General features: G+C 60.6%; 2 protein-coding genes across 4 annotated transcripts in view; one reads left to right on the top strand and one right to left on the bottom strand.

Annotated features, from left to right (window-relative positions):
• PRODH (proline dehydrogenase 1) overlaps positions 1-15,959 on the top strand; it is a 21,504-nt gene extending 5,545 nt beyond the window's left edge. Inside the window, exons 3-14 of the mRNA XM_055322157.1 lie at positions 4,368-4,402; positions 4,750-4,899; positions 6,435-6,499; positions 6,701-6,817; positions 7,218-7,297; positions 8,006-8,087; positions 9,450-9,542; positions 9,630-9,776; positions 10,547-10,722; positions 11,794-11,892; positions 15,217-15,305; positions 15,377-15,959. Of these exons, the coding sequence (XP_055178132.1) occupies positions 4,368-4,402; positions 4,750-4,899; positions 6,435-6,499; positions 6,701-6,817; positions 7,218-7,297; positions 8,006-8,087; positions 9,450-9,542; positions 9,630-9,776; positions 10,547-10,722; positions 11,794-11,892; positions 15,217-15,305; positions 15,377-15,564 (1,321 nt within the window). The 3' untranslated portion in view covers positions 15,565-15,959. The remainder of the gene's footprint in view (positions 1-4,367; positions 4,403-4,749; positions 4,900-6,434; positions 6,500-6,700; positions 6,818-7,217; positions 7,298-8,005; positions 8,088-9,449; positions 9,543-9,629; positions 9,777-10,546; positions 10,723-11,793; positions 11,893-15,216; positions 15,306-15,376) is intronic.
• Positions 12,286-22,906, bottom strand: DGCR6L (DiGeorge syndrome critical region gene 6 like). Of its 3 annotated transcripts, none has more exons than XR_008664044.1 (6): positions 22,736-22,906; positions 22,488-22,648; positions 18,345-18,445; positions 17,413-17,553; positions 16,727-16,992; positions 12,286-13,065 (listed from the first exon to the last, which is right to left on the bottom strand). XR_008664044.1 is itself a non-coding variant. In XM_055322158.1 (5 exons), the coding sequence occupies exons 1-5, from the start codon at positions 22,843-22,845 to the stop codon at positions 16,909-16,911; spliced, it is 597 nt and encodes a 198-aa protein (XP_055178133.1). In that variant the 5' UTR covers positions 22,846-22,906; the 3' UTR covers positions 16,430-16,908. The 3 variants fall into 3 exon arrangements, 1 of the variants encoding a protein (XP_055178133.1); XR_008664045.1 differs by lacking the exon at positions 12,286-13,065 and adding an exon at positions 18,031-18,140 and having other exon boundaries at positions 16,430-16,992; XM_055322158.1 differs by lacking the exon at positions 12,286-13,065 and having other exon boundaries at positions 16,430-16,992.

Raw genomic sequence — 22,906 nt, 5'->3', positions numbered from 1 at the left:
TCTCATCTGAGGGATCGCTAACCTGCCCCACCTTTGCCTCGCTCCTGGGAGGTTTTCTCTTCTTTTTTTAAAAAAGACTTTATTAGAGAGAGAGAGAGAGAGAGAGAGAGAGAGAGAAAGAGAGAGAGAGAATATGAGCAGGGTGGGGGGAGGGACCGAGGGAGAGGGAGAAGCAGATGCCCCGCTGAGCAGGGAGCCCAATGAGGGGCTCAATCCCAGGACCCCGGGGTCATGACCTGAGCCACAGACAGACGCCAACCTGACAGCTACCCCTTCTGGGAGGGTTTTCAAATCAGCAGGTGGGCTCTGGTGAGTCCAGGGGTCAGTGTGGCAGGCTGGCCTGGGGTCTCCTCCCAAGGTTACCAACCTTGCTGCAGGGCCTGTTCTCTGGGACAGATGGGCACCTCCCTGACTCACCCTTCTGGGCCATGGAACAAAATTAGACAACAAGGTCACCCTCTGCTTCCTGGGGAGGTAACCGCACAGGAGATCCAGGCAACATCAGCCCTTTCTGTGCGGAATGCCTTGTTCTTACGTTGGTAGCTGCACGCTTGCTTGCATCTGGGACCTTTAGTGGGGACAGGCCTGCTGAGTAGCCTGCCCTATCTGAGACTGGGGTGTTTGCTCTGGCCTGCCGACGAGAGGGGAGGGGAGGAGGAAAGGCATGACCCGAGGCTCCTGCCCTGGGAACGGAATGTCCAAGCCAAGCAGCAGCAGCAGCAGCAGTGGCAGTGGATTGGCCTGCGGAGCCCAGCCCCTGCCCGGCCATTTGCTGTCTGAAAGGCGGGGTCCTCCAGCTTGGCACCCCTCTGTGTAGTCCTCGTGGGGCGGCCCTCAGTGGGGCTGCCTATTGAATGACTAATGGGCTCTGTGTCCCTGCTGGGTTGAGGGCTGAGTGGTTTCACAATGAGATTTTCTCCCTCTGGCAGGAAGATTCCTTTCCCAGGGTGATCTGGCTGGCTTCCTGCCTGTCCTGCAGGGGGAACCCTGGGAGGTGGGCCGGCCTTGCTCGGGCATGGTGCCTGGTGCCGAGGAGCCGTGCCCCAGGGCCACCCTGATGCTGTGAGGAGCTCTGCTTGGTGGGCTTTGGCATGTGAATGGTGGTCCCTCCCATCCTAACATGGGGACTCCAGCCGATGTCAGTGGCAGGTGTCAAAGCCTCGTGGCTGGCTCTGCTGCCCCGTGGCCCAGTGCCTTTGGAGAGGCCTGGGCTGAGGGGGCAGAGCCAGGCTTGCAGGTGCTGGTTGAACATCTACGCTGTCAAATTGCCTGCCCGGCTTACCGGGTGTCCTTGCTCAGGGGGGGCTCCAATATGCAGCCCCCACGCACCCCGCCGCCATGCAGAGACTGCTTCTGTGTCCTGGGGGCAGGGGGCAGAAGTCTGTCTCGCTAATCTTGTCACAAGGCCCACAGACCCTGCTCTGGGGAGTGGTACAGGGGTCACTGCCCCTAAGGTCACAGGAGTTGGGCAAGGGAGGGTACAGGTAGTGCTGAGCCTGCCCTGGCATAACCATATGAGGACAGAAAGGATGGAGGCATCTGAATGCACGGGGCCGCCAGCAGGCCTCCCGAGGGTCTGAGGAGGGGGCCCAGGAAGGGTTCCCTGGGGTAGCAAGCAGGAGATGGGAGGCTATAGGTGCTGGAGGGAGAGGGCTGGGTGGGACCATGTTTCCCGCAATACCTGATAGAAGGCAGAAGCTGGGGCTTCTAGGAGAGGAGCCCAATGGGGTCTCCCCAGCAGTCTGAGAGCTGTGAGATAGGGGGCTAGGGCACCTCCCGATGGTGGGCTGTGATGAGAACACCCAGGGACAGTGCGTACGGCAGGTAGGTGTCTCGGCTATGCAGACGCAGGGACGGCTGGAGGTGGAGCCCAGGTGCTGGCAGCCGGCCCGGGACTGGCGTGTGCAGAGCTCTCGGAAGACTCGGGTGCTGCCTGGGGCGCCAGGGAGGTGGGTGTGCAGATGGGAGTGAGCTCCACTGGGCTTCCCACAATGCCCCCAGGGCAGAGCCGGCCAGGGCTCCCCTCACTTTCTGCTTTTTCCTAAAAGGCGTCCAGTCAACACATCCTCCCGAGCAGCGAGCTGAGTTTGGAGGCGGCCTAGGGGATGGTTGGGCCTTCCTGCCGCCTCGGCAGCCCTGGTGCTCACGTGCTTCTGCCCTCTGCCCCCGGGGCACACTCTCTTCGCCCTTCCAGGTCCTGGGCTGTGCACGTGTGTGTGTGCGTGTGTGTGTGTGCACAAGGCACTCCCTTCCTTTCCCCACCGATGACATTGCTCCACTGCACCTGGCAGCTGCCGTCTTTGTCTCTCGTGACCCACCCGCCAGGCCTGGTTGAGTGTGAGCCTCGGCCCTTGTGCTGCCGTCTGCTTGGAGGCAGGCCGCTGGGCCCTGAGCACGCGGCGGTGCGGCCCACCCGGTTCCTCCGCTTAGTCCACTGCTACAGGGCTCCTGTCTGGTCTGTGCCCAGGAGGCTCAGGGATGGAAATGGCCACAGCCCCTGCGTCCTGCCGCTGGGCCTGCTGGCAGCCAGGAAGGGGTGGCCTGTGCTGCCTTCACCTGTGGAGCCTAGCTGGGGCCCGGAGGGTGGACAGGCCGGCTGTGGAAATGTTGAGCCACCTTACACTGTGCTGGGCCCCAGGGGGCCTTTTAGATAATGATTTCCCCTGTGAATGGAATGCGGCCTGCCCGGAAGGCGGGCACCTTGGAGGTGGATACTCTGTTACTCTGAGCCGTGGCTGTGTGCTTACAAGGCAGGCCCGAGTCCCCAGGAGCCACCCTCCTTGCCGATGAGAGGTGGGCTGCAGGTGACCAAGGGGTCTCATTGGCACCTTGTTGCGGATGGTGAGGCCTGAGTGATGCTTTTGCCTGGTTGTACCTGGGCCCCAGCCTGAGGCAGCTCCTGGTTCCCAGTGGGGACGCCGTGTGTAGGGCTAACCCCTCCTTCATGTTACAGAGTCAGATATTGTCGCACTGTGACACCCTCTTCTGTACATCGAGCACACATGTCTAGTGGCCATGACATGGTTCCTGTCCCCTGTCCCCAGGATGGGGCCTTGTGGGCTGGGCAGCACTATGTCGATGGAGCCCCAGCCCCTGTGGACTGGCCTGACTACTGGGCCGTCCAGGTCCTGACCTGGGCATCCTGGCTCAGAGTTGCCAGATACGGGCCCTGGGGTGGCACAAGAGCCAGGGCCCAAAGGAGGGACTCCTGGAGGGTGGCCCGCAGCCCCAGACTTGTTGGAGGAGCCGGGGATGAAAGCCAGTGTGGCTCTTTGACTTGGCTTGAGGCCACCAGGTGCGGTTACCTCCCAGCAGTGTCACCGGCTTCATCTCGGCCTCAGGCGCCCTGAGGGGGGGGGGGGAGTTGGGGGCATTGCTGTCCTTTTTCGAAATGTGAGTGGAGCCTCAGGAGCCCCAAGGGGCCCAAGCGTTTGGGAGCTCACTGGATAGCTGTGGGGCTTTGGCTGAGCTCTTTCTGTGGTAGCTGGGTCGGGAAGCCGCTGGACTGCCACCCCCAAGCCCGGGGGAGTGTGGCCAGGGCCCTTCATCTGGGCAAGCTTAGCCGTGATAGGGTGCTGTCCTAGACGGCAGGCGCACTCAGAGGGGGGTGGGGGCTGCTGCGATTCTAGCAGGTCCGGGTGGCGGGGGCGGCAGGTGGCGAGGGCCCAGCCAGAGGCCAGGGTGGCTGGGCTGAGCCTGAGGGCGGGCAGAGGCCACCATGGCCTCAGGCGGCCTCACCGGCTTCTCCTGAGGCTTGGGAGGCTATTATTTGGGTGTAATGGGAGACCGGGAGGGCGGGGCGGGGAGGGGGAGCTTGCATTTAAGAAAAATGCTGGTTGTTTTTTGGAAGATTCGCCTCTGGGGTAGGAATGGGGCCGGGTGCTGGGGGCAGTGGCTAGGGGTGGAGCTAGCTGCACCTGGCAGGAGCCCAGAGCCCGACTTGGGGCTCCTGGCGGTGGGAGGTGCCTGGATGTAGGGGGCACAGAACAGAGCAGGGCCCTTGCTCCTCGACTCTGGGCATTTTGTGCGTGTGGCCGCCTGGGTCCTCGCTTTGTGGGCCCCGCCTGGCCCGGGCCCCAACTTCCCCTCGGAAGGAGCACCTGCTCCGTGCCTGGGGCTGCCGCCTGGGTGGACTCACTCCTCGCCCTCCCCCTGGGGCTGGGGGCCAGGGCCGCTGGGCTAGGTGGGGGTGTGAGGGGCGGTGACCCTGCAGGCGGGGTGGGTGCGGAGGGAGGGGGCGCGGGAGGCACCCTGGCCGGCCCTCCGGCTCAGCCCCTGGCTTCCTCCGCCCCTGACTGCGCCCCTGACTGCGATAGGGAACCGTGCCTGTCACCTGCAGGCCGTCACCCGCTCCTTCCTTCCTGCAGGTCCTGTACCTCGGCTGTCGAGAGGGAGGGCAGTGGTGAGTTAAGAGGAGGCCCCCCCGGAACAAACGCTCTCTGCGCTCGTCCCCCCACCCCTGCTCAGGGAGACCCGGATTCGGGGGTCCAGACTTGTGCCCACATGGCTTCTCCCTGGAAGCCTCCAGGCCATTGCTCTAGGTCGGCTGACATCCTTGGGGCCCTGTCAGGGGCCTGGTTCCCTGGCCCTCGTGGGCCCGGCCTGTGACGAGGGCTCAGCCAGGGGAGGGCGCAGGGAGTGGTGGGCAGCACGGAGCGGGAGCAGGCCCGCCGGCCGCCCGGGAGGCCCCGCGTTTGCCCAGCGTTGAGCGGGAGCCTGTGTGCTCAGGCCACTTGCCTGCGCCTCTAGGTACGAGTAAGAGGGAGAGGCAGTACCAGGCCCACCCGGCCTTCGGAGACCGCAGGGACGGTGTCATCAGTGCCCGCACCTACTTCTATGCCAGTGAAGCCAAGTGTGACAGCCACATGGAGACGTTCCTGCGCTGCATCGAGGCTTCAGGTGGGGCCCGGCTCCTTGCTGGCTGTACGCCTGCCGGCGGGGCTGGAGTCAAGGCTGAGCCCCGTGTGCAGATGTGCTCACGGGGGAAGTGAGTCCAGGCTCTCCGGGTGGCCCAGACAGCCATAAGGTTGACCGCGAGTGGTGCGGAGCCACATGTGGGCTCAGGTCATCCCGGGGTCACGCCTGAGTCCAGCCCCTGCCGAAGGAGCCGGGCGCCTCCTCCTGGACACCAGTGCCCAGCCGTGAACCTCAGGAAGGCCGTCAGCAGGCTGAGCGGCCCCCCGCCAGGATCCGGGGCTCGAGCCTAGCCACACTGGGCCCTCGGCTTTGCCCGTGGCTGTGCCGCTCCAGGAGCCGGTGCCACGGAGGCCTCCCCACCCAGCTGGCCTCCGGGTGGAGTGCCCACCGAGGGAGGCGAGTCAGGTGGGCCTCTGTGCCCTGGAGTCTCCGGGGCCTCCCCAGCCACAGTGCAGCCCCCACCCCTCCCCATGGGGCCCCAGCAGCCTTCCAATAGGGAACTTTGTACCTTCTGAACCCTGGAAGGGGTGGGAGTGGGTGGTGCTCAGAAGCTGCCTTCTGAGAGCCGTGCTGGGGAGACAGCAGGTGGTCAGGGTGACACTTGGCCCTGGGGGGGCCAGAGAAAGGGCCGCCTCCCCGCCTCCGGGCCTGCTGTGCCCGGAGTGAAGGTCACAGACCTGGAGTGAAGGTCACAGACCTGAAGACAGGTCGTGGGTTTCTCGGGGGGAGGAGAGGGGAGCGGTTGGGGCCTTCTGTGCTCCACCTTCTGCTGTGTTGGGAGTCTCTGTGTTCTGTGAGCCCTATCCCCCCACCCCTGCCCTCGCCTTGGGCAGCCTGGAGTGCTGGTGGGTGGCATGGGAAAGGACACGAGGCAGGGATAGAAGGGGCTGTTCTCCTCGGCTCCTCTGGCCACCACCCTCCTGGATCCATGCTAACGAACCCCGCCAAGCTGCCTGTTCCCGCCCCTTGGGTGTCCCAAGCCGCCCTGAGCGTGTGTGCTTATGGGCTCCATAGGTAGGGACGCTGTGTTAGCCACCAGCCAGGATATATGGCTCCTTGGTGGGCTCTCCCCTCCTGTTCAGGGCGGGTGGTGGGGGAGCTGGCAGGGGCTCCTGGGGCCACCCACCTGAGCCTGAGATTGCCGAGCTGCCACTTAGAGCTGCCTCCAGGGAGGGCGGGAGGGGCGGCACGCTGGGTGCAGAAGGCCCGAGGGGGTGGGGGTGGGGGGGTAGCGTGGCTGCAGCCCCTGGGAGGGCCGGTGGGGAAGGGAGGACATACGGCAGCAGGTGGCAGTGGGTCATTCAGGGCTCCCTGGAGGGCTCAGGCCCATCTGTAAGGAAGACCTGGGACCTTGTGTGCTGTCGGCCATCGGTAGAAGAGGGTCCCTGCCAGCCCTTTGCAGTCCGTCCCACATCTGGCGAGATGTGTCTGCCTCGAGTACAGATTCTGGGCACAGGCTCCTGGTCCTCCCCGTTCCCGTCTGGAGCCCTAATGGTTCTTCCTGTGGCTTCCAACAGGCGGAGCCAGTGATGATGGCTTCTCAGCCATCAAGCTCACTGCACTGGGGAGACCTCAGTTTCTGGTAAGTGCCAGAACCTTCTGCCTGCAGAGAGTTTGTAAGAACTTGGCTGAGCCTCATGCGGTGAGCATGAAGTGAAAGCTCCTGTGTTGGCACCTTGGTGTTGGGAGCTGGGTACCAGGTGGACCCAGGGGGGGCCCGGAGTCTCTGCAGGGCTTAGAAGCTGGGCATGCACAAGACGGTGGCTCAGGCCTGCACTTGCAGCTGCAGTTCTCAGATGTGCTGACCAAGTGGAGACGATTCTTTCACCAAATGGCTGCAGAGCAAGGGAAGACTGGTCTGGCTGCCATGGATACCAAGTTGGAGGTGGCTGTGCTACAGGTGGGACAGCCTTGCCCCGGTGGGTGTGAGTGGGTGGGCACCGAGGGGCTCGGGGAGGACTGGCCAGGTAGAGTTTGAGGTGGGTTCCCAGAGGCTCCCAGCACCCCCTGTGGCGGCTGGGGTCCGTTGGGAAGGACACGCTGGGAGGGGGGTTGGGGGAGGGGGAGGCTTGCCCTGCAGGTGGCAGGGTGCTGCAGAGCTCTGGGTCTGGGAAGCGGCATTAGGGACAGGAAGGAATAGACCTGTCTGTGAAGCAGAAACACAAACCCGAACTGTATCCCGTTCACCCTAATGCTCTAATAAGGTCAAAAGAGCAACACGGACGTTCCGGGGGAACAGGGAGTGTTAGTGAACGGGACTAGGGCAGGTCCCCAGGACTGGCACCTTCTCACTTCTCAAGGAAAGTGTGGCAAAGATGGGCATCGCCTCCAGGACGGAGATTGAGAACTGGTTCACTGCGGAGACCCTGGGTGTGTCTGGGTAAGCGTCGCCCCCGAGCTGGGAATTCGGGACCATCTACCCCGATTCAGCTCTGGTTCCTGCAGAGTCCCCTGGCTTCTCCCAGTCCTGGGTGCTCTCCTGGAGAGCATGGGCCTGGGGTGACAGTGCCGAAGGGCCTTTTCCCTGACACACAGCCGGAGTTGACAGGGTGCCGGGGTCCGCACGGCCGGGGCTGCGGCTAGGCCAGGGCCAGGCAGGACTACAGCTGGGTGGGAGCGCCCCTGGGCTGGCAGCGCTGCTCACAGAATTATTTGGGTCCTGGAGTAAGTGTGCCACACTCAGCCCTTCCTGGGACCCGTGTGGCAGGCAGGCAGGAGGGTCACGGCAGCTGAGGTCCCGAGGGGACTGAGGTCACCAGGGCCCCTGGGCTGCAGAAGCTGCCCCTTCACACACGGGGCCTCCCACGTTTGGCTCTTTCCCAGGCCTGCCATGGCCCACGCTGTTCTTGCTGTTTACCCTGGGTTTGTAACAGCCCCCACCACCCCACTGCAAGAATGTTGTGGTTTAGGTTTCCATTTTGTAAACAGAGGACAACGTGAACATTTTATTTGTCTTTTGGAACTGAACACCAAGGCGGGCTCTGTGGGAGTTGGGCTTGGGGTGCCCTTTTAAGGTGTGGGCTGGTGTGGGGACTGCCCCCCCCCCATAGACCCTGGCGCCCCTGTGCTCATGCAGCTTCTCCCGCAGCACCCTGGACCTGCTGGACTGGAACAGCCTCATCGACAGCAGGACCGAGCTCTCCAAGCACCTGGTGGTTCCTAACATGCAGGTGGCACCCCTCGCCCCTGAGCCCTGTCTCATCGGGGTGCAGGGCTGAGAAGGGAATGTTCCCTGTCCCTTACCCTGGGGCCACAGCTGGCAGGGAGCACTGTCCTTCCTGGCCGCACAGCACCCTATGGTCCGGGGGAAGAGGACAGATCCCCCCCCGAGTGCCCCACAGAGGGGCACAGAGACCCATGTCATCTACCCGTGCATGCTGGGCCATCCCAAACCTCGGTGGCCTGAAATGGCAGTAATCCTATTATCGCTGGCATGGTTCGGGACTGCCGGGGCCCAGCTGGTGGTGGTAGCTCTGGTTCCCTTGCGGTTGTTCTTGGAGGGTGGCGGGGCCTAGGGTCATTGTGCAGGGGCCCTGCTCACACAGCCGGCGGGTGGTGCTGGCTGTGGGGCAGGGCTTCCTCACCATGCGGTGCCTGGGTTCCCAGGGTGAGTGTCGTGCCCACCCCACCCAAGCCAGGCGGAAGCATCTTTTCCAGCCTAGCCTCACGTGTCCCATAGCGTCACCTGGGCCCAGTTGTGTGTGTGAAAAGCAAATCGCCAGGCCAGCCTGTGTTCAAGGGGAGAGGAATGAGCCCCCCTCCCCGCTGCCCCTCTTGCCTGTGGGAGGTGCCAGGACTCTGCACCCTGTTTGAAAACCCCCCTCAGGCTGGGCTGTAAAGCAGCAGCAGAAGCACCTTGGGAAAACATCCCGCCAACCGTGCCTTCCACAAGCATCTGGCCCCAGTGGACTGAGGGCCCATCCCCCAACTGAGACACAGGGCCAGCAGAGGGGCAAGCTTAAGGCCCCTCCAGGAGTGCCCTGGGCAGGTGTTAGTGGGCATGTGGCGCTAGCATGGTCATGGGCATGGGGCCCGGTGCTGTACGAGCCTTCAGGGGAAGGCCACTGTCTGGGGATGGTGCCTCTGTCCCCACTGTGAGCTGTCCCCACCTCCCTGTAGCTGCAGTTCTTCCTCCGAGCCCTCTCCTTGCTGGGAGCTGAGTCCTGGGTGATTGGATGGGTCAAGGGTTACTTCCTTACCATTGTCTGGGGGCAGGAGGGGGATGTCCTGCGAGGGTCCTGGGGAGGCTGTGGGAGCAGACACCTCGGGTGCAGGCCTGACCTGGGGCGGCTAGCCCTGTGAGTCAGAGGGTGGTGGCTGGCAGTGACGTTCTGGGGTACCATGTGGCCTCGGGGCAGGGCACTGATCTTTACTAAAAAACAGGGAAGGGGGGCGGTGGGGATGAGGTGGCCTTGCTGGTCCTGGGGACCATGCCCTGGGTGTTGGTGGGCCCTGCACACGGGGCAGGGGGCTGCCCTTTGGGCAGGTAGGGTCTTGAAGCCCGGCTGCAGCCTGACCACACGCCGCCCCAGACAGGACAGCTGGAGCCTCTGCTGTCACGGTTTACTGAGGAGGAAGAGCTGCAGATGACGAGGATGCTGCAGAGGATGGACATCCTGGCCAAGGTCGAGGACCCTGAGCGTGCCCAGAGAGGGGGGTGCCTGGCTTACCGGACCCCAGTCGAACCCCCCGTCCCCCCCTGCACCTCTTAGAAAGCTGCCGAGATGGGCGTGCGGCTGATGGTGGACGCCGAGCAGACGTACTTCCAGCCGGCCATCAGCCGCCTGACGCTGGAAATGCAGCGCAAGTTCAACGTGGAGAAGCCGCTCATATTCAACACGTACCAGTGCTACCTCAAGGTACTGGCCCTGCCTGCTGCCTGCTGCCGGCCTCCCCCGAGGCCTGCTGGTGCTGGGGAAGAGGCCTCGAGCAGGAAGAAAGGCCCAGGACCCTGTCACCAGCTGTGTGCCGGCCCCTTCTGTGGGCCTCCGGTCCCAGATGGGGTGTAGAAGGGGTAGGAGGGAGGCGGGGGGGCCTTTGTACAGTCCGCTCCATGTGCTGTAATCCCCGCATGCCGAAGGCCTCACAAGTCACGGGTTTTTCCTGCCACTTTTTAATTCGGGTCCCTCTGAGGATCCGATGAATGCACTGGTACCCCCCCCCCACCCCCAAAGACTTGCTCAGAATTTGGCATGTACCTCAGGGAGCCTGGGGTCCTTCAGGGTGGGATCGGCGAGCACAGACCTGGGCTGGGCTGTTCTGGGATCAGGCAGGTATTTGGAGGACACGGCGTGGGATCCGGGCCGATGTCCCGAGCAAGCAGGACCCCTGTCCCCCAGTCAGCCTGAGGAGACCCTGGAGCCTGCCGTGGCTGCTGGCACCTAGACCGGCCCCTGGCAGGTTGTCCCCAGGCCACACAGAGGAATCCTTGTTTCTTAGAGACAGGTCAACAGGCCTTCCTTACCTGTGCTTGTCTCTCAGCCCCCCCTAAGCCCCTGCAGGCTAGGCAGCTCCTGCTGGCCCTGGGGTCTCACGGTGACTGTACCCTGGGGGCACCTGGGTCTTAGGGGACACAGGCCAGGGGGGGCATCATCCTGGTCATCGTCAACTTGTGGCCCTGGTCCCACAGGACGCCTATGACAACGTCACCCTGGACGTGGAGCTGGCTCGCCGTGAAGGCTGGTGCTTTGGGGCCAAGCTAGTGCGTGGTGCCTACATGGCCCAGGAACGTACCCGTGCCGCAGAGATCGGCTACGAGGACCCCATCAACCCTACGTATGAGGCCACCAATGCCATGTACCACAGGTGCGCCAGCCCTCCTGGTTCCTCAGGGCTTCGTGGCTTCCTGGGCAGGGCTGCTGGAACCCACCCCATGTGACCCCCATCTGAAGACGGGGCAGGCCTGTGAGTCAGAAGCCTCCATAGGACCAACGGTATGCTTGAGGCCGGAACCGATGATCTCCTCTGCTTTTGGTCTACCCTTTCCCAGAACTATGAAGGTGCATTTTTAGTACGGAAAAGTCTACTGAATAAATCTAAACTGGCCCAGGTCCCCCACCAGCTCCCGTGCACACCCAGGACCAGGGAGATGCCTCGAGCAGCCCTCTTGTCTTTCGTGGTACAGAGTTGTCAGCTGTTGTGCACCTGCTTCTGGTCTGTTGGCCTTGCTGACGCTCGTGCAGCAGGACATGCAGAGCCCGTGCTTTCTCTCCAGGAGGCCGTGGGTGTCTGCCCGCTCTGGCTCCTGCCCCCTACCGGCAGCACCCTGCTGCTTTCCTAGAGCTCCCCGGTGTGCCAGGTGTGTACTCACGCCAGCTCTGGCATCATGCATCCCTTGTGCCCTTGCTTCTCCACGTGACACCCATCTGGATTCTCCTGTGTCACGTGCAGGCCCGAGGCGTGAACCCAACAGCCAGCAGGGTGCCCATCTCTGTGAGCTCTGGGTGGTTCGCCGTCAGGTCATTCTAGCAGTGGCTCGGCACCTACCTTGCCCCCATGCACTCACGGGCAAGGACACAGTTGTGGCACGTTCCTGGCCGTGGAGTTGCTGGGTCCGAGGACATACACCATCACTGCCAAACGGTAGCATCCTCACACCGCCCCCCAGGCCTTTCACTTCCTTGGGGACCGCTTCCCAGAAGCGAAGCCGCACCAGTCACGGGTGCCTGGGGCACTGGGACTTGCCCCAGCTAGTCCCCTGCCGCACATCTAGCCCAGGAGCTGCTGTTTGCTTTCCTGCCCAAGAGGTGCTGAGGAGTGACAGGTGTAGCCCTGGTCCCACCGCTGTGGCCATGCTTGGGAGGAATGGGCCTGCTGGATGGCCCTGGGCCTGCCTGTGGCCTCTGCAGGTGGGGGCTCATGTGGCACTCCCCTCAGGTGCCTCAACTATGTCCTGGAGGAGCTGAAGCACAACAGCAAAGCCAAAGTGATGGTGGCCTCCCACAATGAAGACACGGTTCACTTCACGCTGCGCAGGTAGGCACCCCCTCTAGCAGTCTGGTGCTCCCCAGCCGGGGAGGGGCTCGGGATGAGTGCCGTGGAAGCACGTGCCGCGACCGGCCAGACGCGGTGGTATTCGCAGGGTAACGTCTGTGCGGCGACCTGGAGCGGCAGCTTTGGTGTCCTGCGGGCCCCTGCCTCCCAGGCCCGAGTGGCCTTGGCGCTGCAGTAGAAAAGGCTGCCGGCAGTTACTTTGGTTTTTAAAATTAGTACCCGCTTTACTGAAGTTGTGAATTCGAAAACCAGGCTTCATTAGGTGATTTAAATAGCTTACTGCCATGCCCAAGTGCAGCTTGTAACGTGGGCCACCCTCAGGAGGTGGCTGGCACGTCACCTCACTCATAAAGAATTTCTTTCAATGCTTTAAACTGCATTTAGAATTTAATATAGTCTGTTTTCTCTTTAAATGCCTGCCCTGTGGAGCAAAACTTTGGTAGAATCCAGACAAGTCAGATAGAGGAATAAGGTGAGGTAAATTCACGAATACCCCAGTGTCATCCCCCTGTTGTGTTTTCTGTCCTAACCCAGGCAGCACCATGTGGGGGCAATTCTGTCTACCCCGGTTGCCACCTTCCTGGGCTTGAGGCCCCCAGCATAGCGGCAGCGGCCTTCCCGGCCCTTGCTTCTCCCAGGAGCAGAGCAGGGTGCTCAAGGCTTGGGGCTGAGCCAGGCTTCGGGAAGGGGCGATGAAGGAGCAGCTGGGGCAGGTTGCAGCCGGAGCGGGGCGCAGCCAGGCTGGGTGCCTTCAGGGTGCCTCCTGATGAGCTGACACTGGTCGCTCCACACTCGTTCGGGGACGCGGCACTTACTCTCCACTTGTGACCACACAGCTTTTTCACAGCCTGAAACTACAGCTGACAAGCATGATTTCTAATGCACAGTGGCCACGGCCATCAGGGTGAGGACAGGAACGCCGAGGCCACCAGTGCCACCCGGGCCGAATGCAGACTGTGGCGAGGCTCCCTTGCAAGAGTTCCTGCCAGGGTGGTGTGGCTGTTTCCCTGGGACAGCCGGGGGGCCGAGTGGCGTCCCAGCTGGACAGGACTGTTCTGTCTTCCTCCCTCCATCCCTAGGGACTTCCCAGGTGCTCATTTCCTGCCTCGGATGCCCCGTCCTTGTCACCGGATGTCACAGGGTCAGGAGCACCTTCTGTGTTCAGTGCAGAAACAAAAAAATTAGTTGTAGCCTGACTTTTAAAACAGATACCTGATTAAGTTGCAAATCCTAAAACCTGGTTTTCCCTTAGACTTAAAAATACTACTCTGTGATGGAGATTTGATCAAAGCTTGAACCCCTCAGGCACCAGGGTCCTCCACTACAACTAGACAATGTACACCAAGAGCCTCCCCTGGCAGGGCAGCTGGGAAGCTGCGCCCCTGCACAGTGCAGGCCCCCGTGGGGGTCAGCGGTGTGGACGGTGCCCCCTTCCCGGGTCTCAGTTACGAACTCAGCAGCTTCGGTGGGCCGCCAGCGGGGATCACAGGTAGTCCACTCAGACACCAGTCACGCGGAGGGCAGTGCAACTAAGTCAGAACCTGCCCTCAGAAGGGCTTCCTTTCTCCTGTCTTCTGAACCTTCCCACCAAGAGCTGTGTATCTTCACCGTCTTAGCAGGGGCGGCCCCCAGCCCTGGACACCGCTTTCCCCCGGCTCGAGTGCCAGCCGAGCGCTCTCATCGCCCCCAGGGGCCGTGCCAGGCTCCCAAGTACCACTCCACAGATGTCACGGCGAAGGCTCAGCCTGCACAGCTCCCTGCTCCTGCTCGGGGGGCCAGGGAGCCCGCAGCGGCTGGGGCTCGCCTTCCCGGAGGAAGCAGCCCAGGTCTCTAATGCCACACCAGGGATCTCAGTCTGATAGCCTGTGTCAGCTTTGGCCGAGTGGCAAACCAGCTCACAACTCAGAGACCTGAACTGCAGTATATTCTATGGGTTTGTCTTGCATCTGTGGTCAGCTAAAGCCTGACTGGCCCTAAATGGCTTCATTCATTGGCAGGGGCGGCAAAGGGGACCGCATCACATGTCCAATTTCCGATAGGCCGGGCTTTGCCCTGGAGAAGCCCTGGAGAGGGCAAGCCTCTGCCCACATCATATTTGCTCTTGTCCTCATGGCCAAAGAAGTCCGGAGGCCTAGCCCAGATGGCAGGTGGAGGGCCCCATGTGCTGGACAAAGTTGCAGTCACAGGGCAGAGGGTGTGGAAAGTGGTCAGCAGCGGTCATTGTGGGAGCCACTGGAATGTCCCACCACCAGAGGTCAGGAGGACAGCAGTAGTGTGGCAGCCCTGCTCTAATAGGGTTCATGTTCTAGCGGGGGACAGAGATACTGGAGACCAGATCAACATGGTAGAGATTGTGGCCTGCTTTAGACTGTGTGGCCCCCACATTGGAGCCAGACTCTGAGGGAAGGAGGGAAAGGGCCAGTGGGATGACCCTCATGCCAGGGCGAGGTGTCCTCAATGCTCTGAGAGCCAGGGGTGCACACTCCTAGGCCGGCAGCCTGCGTGGGGATGAGGACTCAGGCTGAACATGCCTGGAGGTGGAAGGACAAGGGGAGGTTTCAGAGCGCTGGTGCAGACACGTGGATACAGGAAGCTGGAGGTAAAAATGTGGGAATCCTCAGCCAGTAGACATTTCAAACCCTGGGAATTTTGGTAAGATCCTGTGAGTGGGGAGGTATGAGGACAGGAAAGGACGCCCGACAGAGTTGTGTGCGCCACCCACCCCAACATCTGAGCACTATAGAAATGTTCTATTAGCCACACAAAGAACACCCAAAATATTACCTGTATTCAGTATTTTGGAAAAATGCATTCTTTTTTCCAGTTTGATATGGAATTCAAAATTCCACGTGTGTTCAGTACCTGTAGCCCATCTCAGTGTAGACCAGCTGACTTGTAAAGAATCCATGGCCTCCAGGGGCTGGTGCTGCTCTACGGGGCGGAGCAGCCAGCAAGGGGAGGACAAGAGACCCGGTGGGAGGGAGACATTGGGGATGTGTCCCTGAAGCAGAGGGGCTCAGGAAGGGCCGGGGTGGGGCCCTCTGAGAGCCTCCCCAGGCCACACCTTGGGGCAGGCTTGCCTTGCTGGGCAGGGCACCAGAACAGAGGTAAGGGTAGACAGGAGGGAGGGGAAGGAGGGAACTTGGTGGCCACGGGCTGAGGTGGGAACCAGCAGGGCAGGGGTTTGGGCGGCACAGAGCCTATACCTGTGCCCCAGACAGCAAGGGATGGAGGTTAAATTGTATGCTTGAGAATCTGGGAGTGGCACTGGGGCAGGGGCTCACCTGCCACCTCATCTGTCTATAGGATGGAGGAGCTTGGCCTGTACCCTGCCGATCGCCAGGTATACTTTGGACAGCTACTGGGCATGTGCGACCAGATCAGCTTCCCACTAGGTGAGCCAGGCCTCTGGGGAACAGGGTGGGGGTGTCCAGGGCTGGGACTCACTGCTCCTGCCTGTGTCCAGGCCAGGCCGGGTTTCCTGTGTACAAGTATGTGCCCTATGGCCCTGTGATGGATGTGCTGCCCTACCTATCTCGGCGTGCCCTGGAGAACAGTGGAGTCATGAAGGGCGCCTGGCGGGAGCGGCAGCTGCTGTGGCAGGAGCTCAAGCGGAGGATCCGCACAGGCAGCCTCTTCCACCATCCAGCCTAGCGTTCGTGGGCAACTGGCGTCACCCACCTTCACACTTGACCTCCAGCCCTTCCCAGGGCCCCCAGCCCAATGCCATAGCCGTAGTCCAACCCCAGCCTCACGTGGATTCACCTTTTTATGCCCAAGACTGTGAGACCTGCTGGAAGTGGCCTCCGTGCTCTTGCTCGGGATGTGGGCACGCAGGGGGTGTCTGGTGCCTGCCAGAGCTACTGGGGACTGTCAGGAAGGAGTGCCTTTCCACAGTGAGCACGACCCTTCTCCTGCCTGCTCCCATGAACCTGGACCCCAAGGACCACCCTGTAAGCCAGGGTTTACCCAGCCCACACCCTAACCCCCATAGGTGGGCAGCTGCCGGGCTGGGAAGCTGGCCTGGTCAATAAACCAGTACTGCTGCAGCCCTCAGCTTCATGCCTGCAGTGCTCTCTCGCGCCTTCCCGTGGGATCAGCATCAAAGATGGAGTGGCCCTGATGGCTCTGCCCCTCTGGCACCATGTGTCCCTGGGCCCCGGCCCACCATGGGTGGGGCAGACCCACCCATACCTCCCTTCAGGCTGTATCACAGATTAGGCTACCCGGGGTGCTGGACACTCACACCCCAGGATGACAGCAGGGTCCCTGGGCTCAGACCAGTGCAGGCAGGATGTTCCTAGGGGTGGGCCTGGCGCTTCTCCACCCCAGAGCCAGGGTGCTGCTCTGACAGGAGCAGACTCCTGGCTGCCCACGCACTTCCAGTTTCCCCAGGCGGCCTAGATGTGGTCCTAATGCCTGGGGGCATCTGCTGGTTCCTCTGTAGGCCGTGGAGCTACCAGGTGAGGGCCCTGTCATGGCAGGTGCCACAGAGCTATCACACAAGCCACATGCAGGCTACACTGAGATACCTTTATTTCTCTGGGCCACACAGGCCTTGGGCCTTGGACTGTCTCCCACTTACTTAGGGGGCTGCACCTGCCAAGGAAGGGGCTGACACCAGAACAAGCGTGAAACCTGGGGCATGGCAGAGGTGAGGATGTGCCCAGTGGAGTGAGAAGGTGCTAGGACCTCCAGCTCCACTGTCCCCTGAGGTCTGGAGCGGACAGCCAGCAGAGCAGACCCGCTCTTCCCTTTACCATCATCCTAGCTTCAGACAAAGGTGGGTGGCCAAAGGTGGGTGGCAGGTACTGACCGCCAGGGGTCCACTTGGCCTCTCTGCAGACGGTCGACCTCTCCTGCAGGCAGCTGGGAAGGTGGTGGCCAGGTGTCAGAAGGACAAGTTCCACTCAGCTTCCTGCCACTTGCGGTGACAGAGGGACAGAGCTGTCTCTCAGGTGTGACGGGCAGCGGTTAACTGGCAGAGACCCCAGCTGATCACAGGGCTGTCTTGCCTGCCTGGCAGCCCCTCTGTTGCAGCTTCCTGATGAGTTCCAACAGGTTCATCTGCAGTGTCAGCTCCTGGGATGCAGAAGGGCTGCTGTGAGACCAGAATGACACCGGTCTCTCCTGTCTTGGCAGGAGCCCCGTTTCCCGAGAATGCCAGGCAAGGAACCCGTGGGACTGACTTCCAGTGAATCCTGGCCACAGCTGGCCAGAAAGGGACAGAAGCAGGGACATCACCCTGCACCAAGGCCTGCCGCTGCCCTGGCTCAGCACACAGGGAGGACCAGTGAGGGCCCTGTGAGCAGCAGGCCTGGAGAAAGTGAACGATGCTCCCACAGCCAGCTGGCTCGCCCTCCTGTGGGCGGAGGCAGTGGGACCTGCCTTACTAATTCCTCCCCCCCACGGCCCCCCCTCATGGATAAAACCCCAAAGGGAACTGGGCCTTTGGGAACCAGCATCCCCTGGGCTGTGCCAGGGCAGGACTGAGGCACTGACCTGTGGGTTGGTGGTCACATAGAAGCCAGCAACCCCTGCCTTCTCCAGTGTGCTCTGCTGGTCTGCTACCTTCCGGTCCAGCTCTAGGACAATCTTCTGGTCCATTGCCCGCTGCTCCTCACGGATCCGGTGCTCCACAGCCTGCACGGGGAGGGCGGCTCAGGGCTCAGCCCCCTGCCCATCACACACTGCCTCACACACATCGGTGGGCTGCCACTTCCTCCAGCCTGTTCCCCATTCCAAGATCACTGACGGTGCCCTTACTGCACCCAGACTGCTCCCTTCTCTGCCACACTGAGCCCTGCAGAAAGCCTCAGCTGCCCCACGGGGATGCTCTCCCATCTGGACCTCCAGCCAGGTGTCCTCCCTTTGCTGTCCAGGCCTTGCCCAGAAAGGACTGCTTGGGACCACATGAGCTGGCCAGATGCCAGGTCTACTTCTGTTTACTATCAAGTTGCCAACCGTCTCTGGGCCTTTGTATATATTCCCTCCCCCTGGAGCTGCCAGCTGATCCCAGCTAGGCACCTCTTCCTTGTGCACCCTGGCCCTGGGCTGCTTGGGACCCTGCAGAAGTCTTTCCATGCACCCCCCACCACCCATGGCTTCTTGGTTACATACGGGTCTCCTGGTGGTCCTGAGCATCCTGGGAACAGGATGGACCTCTGCTGGCTGGTCCCCTCATCCCACCATTGCCCTGAACAGGCCCAGCCCTCTGAGGAGCTACAGTCCTGGGAAGCAAGGGGGGGGGGCAGGGGAGTCACACACTCTCCACTTGGTCCTGCCACATCCCAACTGCCAGTAAAGAGCCACATTTGGGGACTCTTCAGGCTTCCAATGACCCACCCAAGCTGAGGCCCAAAGCGCCCTAAGCCCTCTTCACCGCAGCCTAGTCAGCAGAGCCCAAGTGGTACCCACCCAGCCCACACCCTCACCTCCAGCTCACGCTGCTGAGCTGCCTGGAGCACAGGCAAGTTGTGGGGTCGGCAGGCCTGCTGGGCTTCCTGGTGCTTCTGTCGCAGCGCCTGCCTGAGCACTAGAAGAGGAGACCAGAGAAGTCTAGTAGGTGGTGATGGGCGAGATGGAGGGGGGCAGGGAACACTTCTTGCCTTGGCACCTATCCTGGCTGTCCCACCATGGGGCAGCCAGGCCAAGGGGCAGACACGAAGCCCTGCCTGATGACCCAGCCCACCTGAAGCCCTGCATTAGAAGCTGGGTGAGGTTCTAGGGGATGTCTAGTGCCCTAGCTCACTCGATCTTGCCCATACCCAGGGCAGAGCCTTTCTCCAGCAGCGAGGATCTAGGGGACTCTGGAGGGTACAAGGCAACATGGGAGGGTGAGACAGGACAGGCTGGCATGGGGGGTGGGGCCACAGCTGCAGCCAGTGCTCAGAAGACCAAGAAGAGTAGGAGACTGCAGTCTGGAGGCTTCTGGGCTTGGATGGCCACAGGCCAGTAGTCCTGGGTGTGAGCTGCCCATCACCCATGGGGTGTTCACTGAGATGTCCAGGACACCACCCAGGCAACCTCCGGAAAAGGAGGGCAGCAAGGAGAGGAGTCATTGTGCCCAAGCATGGCATGGCCTCTACTCATGGAGGCGTGGTAGTGTCAGTCCCTCAGTGTTGCCCTTCAGGGTGGGCAGAGCTGTCCCATCTCATTCCTAGTGCCTTGAGGGAGTAGGGCAGGTACAAACTCTGGGAGACCCAAGGATGGGATGAGCCATTAGAGGCCCTGTGCTGGGGAATCTGTGTTGCTTGGAGAGGGGCTCACCAAGACCACTGAGGACAGCTCCCACGGTCATCGTTAAATCACACCATAAATATAAGAAAAACCGTCCACTCTATTAGGACTGATCAGAGAAGAAAGATACCATGGAATGAAAAGAAACCAATTACAAAATAGAATAAACTACACAGCCTAGGGGCATCTGGGTGGCTCAGTCAGTTAAGCATCCAACTCTTGATTTTGGCTCAGTTCATGATCTCAGGGTCGACAGTTCGAGCCCTGGGTTGGGCTCTGCACTGGGCATGGAGCCTGCTTAAGATGCTCTCTCTCCTCTGCACCTCCCACCCCCGCTTTTTCTCTCTCAAAACAACGGCCAAAACCAAAACCCAACAACAGAATCCAAACTACGTGACCCAAATCCTAGACCGGTATCAAGTGGCCAGATGTCTCCTATAAGGAAACACAAACAAAACGCTATGTCTTCGCCAAGGGTTTGGCACCTCCTGTGCCCAGAAACTTCCCAATCTCCTGTTTCTTGGCATCCTGTGCATCCCATCAGCATCCCACCAGGATGAACCTTCAACAACGGCATTTATCACCTTAAATGAGTTTAAAACCAAGATGCACACTTAAGACATCTCAGGGGGTCTTCTGAGACAGGGCAAGCAAGATGCTCCCTGGTTAATGTTTATAAGGAGAGGACATATCCCTGCCTTATCTGTTTCCTCCCATCCCACCTGGGATATGGCATCTCCTTTACTCCGTTTATCAAACATTGCTGCAAATCCCAAATTCCACTGGGTGGGCAACCATAGGTGAGAAGAGAGCTGTGGCCACTGCCCAGGCAGATGGGGCCTGGCTTTAGCAATGACTAAGGAAAGCAACAGGAGCCAATCGCTACCACCTGCTCAGTCAAGGGGGAAGGAAAAGCAGAGAGCCAAAGCCACAGGGTGCTCACCCACTGCTGGTGGCATTAAAACCCGCCCAAAACTTCCAAAGAACAAGTAGCAAAGTGTCTAGAGGGTTATCAAAAACGACTCACTAAAAGGAGCCAGGATTTTGTGGAAGAATTGCTGTCCACCTTCCACTTTTATTAATCTGAGTGCTTATTCACTCTCTGAACTAGTAACCTCTGTGGAGATAAACATAGATCACCCAAAGGAGAACAGGAATTACTTACTGACAGCAAAGATTAAGTGGCCACCACTGCCTGCATTTGGCAGAGACTCAAGCACAGGCAGGAGAGGTGGGAAAGCTTTATGGTGGCCAGAGGGGAAGGTTCATCCTGATGGGTGGCTCCTGCAGAAGCTGGAGGTGAGCTGAGGCAGGGAAAGAATGAGAAAACACCTTCCTGTGCCAGAAAGCAGAGAAGTGCTCCAAGAATGATGGGGACACATCAAAAGTACAGGGGAGCCAGCCTCAGGGCTCTCCCACCGACCAAATGTGGCACAATTTGAGCATTACAAAGAATAATGAGCTATGTACCTTGGATTTGTGACCGTATGCATCTTACACCTCACAGGGATGTTTGCAAAGACAGTCACTCCAACAATGGGGAAAAGGTAATACCAATTCCATAAAAGTTCTTCTAAAAAATGAAAGAGAACAGTAACCCATGCATTCTATGAAGCCACCCTTACCCTAATACCCCATCCAAAGATGTTATAAGAAACTACAACGTCGGGATCCCTGGGTGGCGCAGTGGTTTGGCGCCTGCCTTTGGCCCAGGGCGCGATTCTGGAGACCCGGGATCGAATCCCACATCGGGCTTCCAGTGCATGGAGCCTGCTTCTCCCTCTGCCTGTGTCTCTGCCTCTCTCTCTCTCTGTGACTATCATAAATAAATAAAAATTAAAAAAAAAAAAAAAAGAAACTACAATGTCCATTATGAACATAGAGGCAAAGATTCTTCACAAGATTTTAGCAAATCAAATCCAACACAAGCAAAAAGGGTAATACATCCTGACCAAATGGGATTTATCCCAGGAATGCGGTTTATCCCAGGAATGAAAGAAATGAGTGTAACTCACTGTAGTGACCAAAAAGCCACGTGATCATCTCCATAGATGCAGAAAAAGGGATTCAACACAACCCCATGTCCACTCCTGAGACACACTCTAGTTTTGGCCACAAAAGCTTAAGCTGCCTATCATCATGCCTAGACCTGCTGTCCAGTCAGTTTACAGGGAACACAGAGGGTGGAGAGACGGTTCCACGACAGCAGGAGGAAGCAACCCGACAGGTCCAGAAGGGGGACATCCTACAGGTAGAACCCTTCACAAAGTCAATACCAGGGTACATGGGGCTATTTCCCAGAAGCAGAAGAGGCCAAAGTAACCAACCGCAATGCATAAACCCAGGCCGGCCTCATAAAGCCACGGTTGGCAACCGGCTGGATAATGCGACTGTGGACTGAAGCTCAGAAGACCCCCTGAGATGAGTAAGTTTCCAGGACGCCTCTGTTGCGCTCACGCTGGAGCCTTCTTGCTTTGGAGCATGGTTCTCAGTCCCGAGCCGGGGCTGACCCCCAAGGATGTCTGGGGACGTTTGTCACTGTGGGAACGTACCACCATCCTCTCGCGGACGGGAGCCAGGGATGCTGCTCAACATCTTGCAACACACAACAACATACTGTCTTACCATTAAGACTTGTTCAAGCCACAAAAGGCAGCGCTGCGCTGAAAACCCCAGGCTAGAGGGACGCTGAAGACTCCCGGTGAAGCCCTTGGTGTTGTTTATGTTCAGGGGTGTCAAGAGCTTTGGCAAAATGTTGATTCCTGAATCTAGCTGGAGAGGATACCCTAACATTACCCTGTACTAAATGTTTTTTTTTTCTTAATAAGTAAGCTGGGGAAAAACAACAAAGGTGGGAAAACGTGATGGGGCAGAGCTGCGCAGCATACCTTGCAGGGCTCCCCGAGACCCCTCAGTGGGGGCGCCTGCGAGGGGCCGCGGCTCACGAGGCTTCGGCTAAAGTGAGGACGTTTCCGGGTCCCCAGGGTGGCAGCGGGCATCCTGCAGGGGGCTCTACGCGCTCTCTGTGCGGGTGGCGTGCGCTCCGCGCTGCAGGAGGGCGTCTGACCGTCAGGGCTCCAGCCGTACCGCCGACCGCCCCCCGGGGCCTGCCGGGGACTGAGCCGGCGCGCGGGCAAGTCCCGGCACCCGGCGGGGGGCGGCCCGGAGGGACTGTGCGGCTGAAAAGGCTGAACTGCCGACGCCTCCGTCACCACCAGAGCGCTAGCAGTCGTCTCCTGACCCTGACCTGGTCACGTTTCGGGGCGCCACCGGGGCGACCCCCAGGGAGGGAGGCTCGGCCTGGCGCGGAGGCCGAGGGGCGGGGGGAGGGGGCGCACCTCGGTGCTCGTTCTGCAGCCGCAGGCGCTGGTTGTACAGGCTCTTCTCGGTGAGGTGCTGGATCTCCAGCAGCCCCTGCACGATCTCGAACACGGTCCCGTCCAGGAGCGCCAGGGCCAGGTCGCTGAGCGTCGTGTAGGACAGGCGCTGCTGGAACGAGCTGCGGGCAGAGGGGCGGTGAGCGCGGGCGGGGCCCGGGGCCGCCTCCGCCGCCCGCCCCGCGCCGCCCCGCCCCGCGGCCGCGCACCTGGGCAGCTCTTTCACTAGGCTCTGCAGCGCGGACAGCAGCTGGTAGTGCCGCTCCTGCTGCCGGGCCCCATCCACAGCCTCGTCCAAGGCGCCTGGGTAGCGCTCCATGGCGCCCGAACCCGGCCAGCCGCGGCCAGGGCGACGCGCGTCCCCTGCGTCCGTCCCGAGG

This window comes from Nyctereutes procyonoides, unplaced genomic scaffold (assembly GCF_905146905.1).
Source record: "Nyctereutes procyonoides isolate TBG_1078 unplaced genomic scaffold, NYPRO_anot_genome, whole genome shotgun sequence".
NCBI lineage: Eukaryota > Metazoa > Chordata > Mammalia > Carnivora > Canidae > Nyctereutes > Nyctereutes procyonoides.
This window is presented reverse-complemented; position numbering and strand designations above follow the sequence as displayed.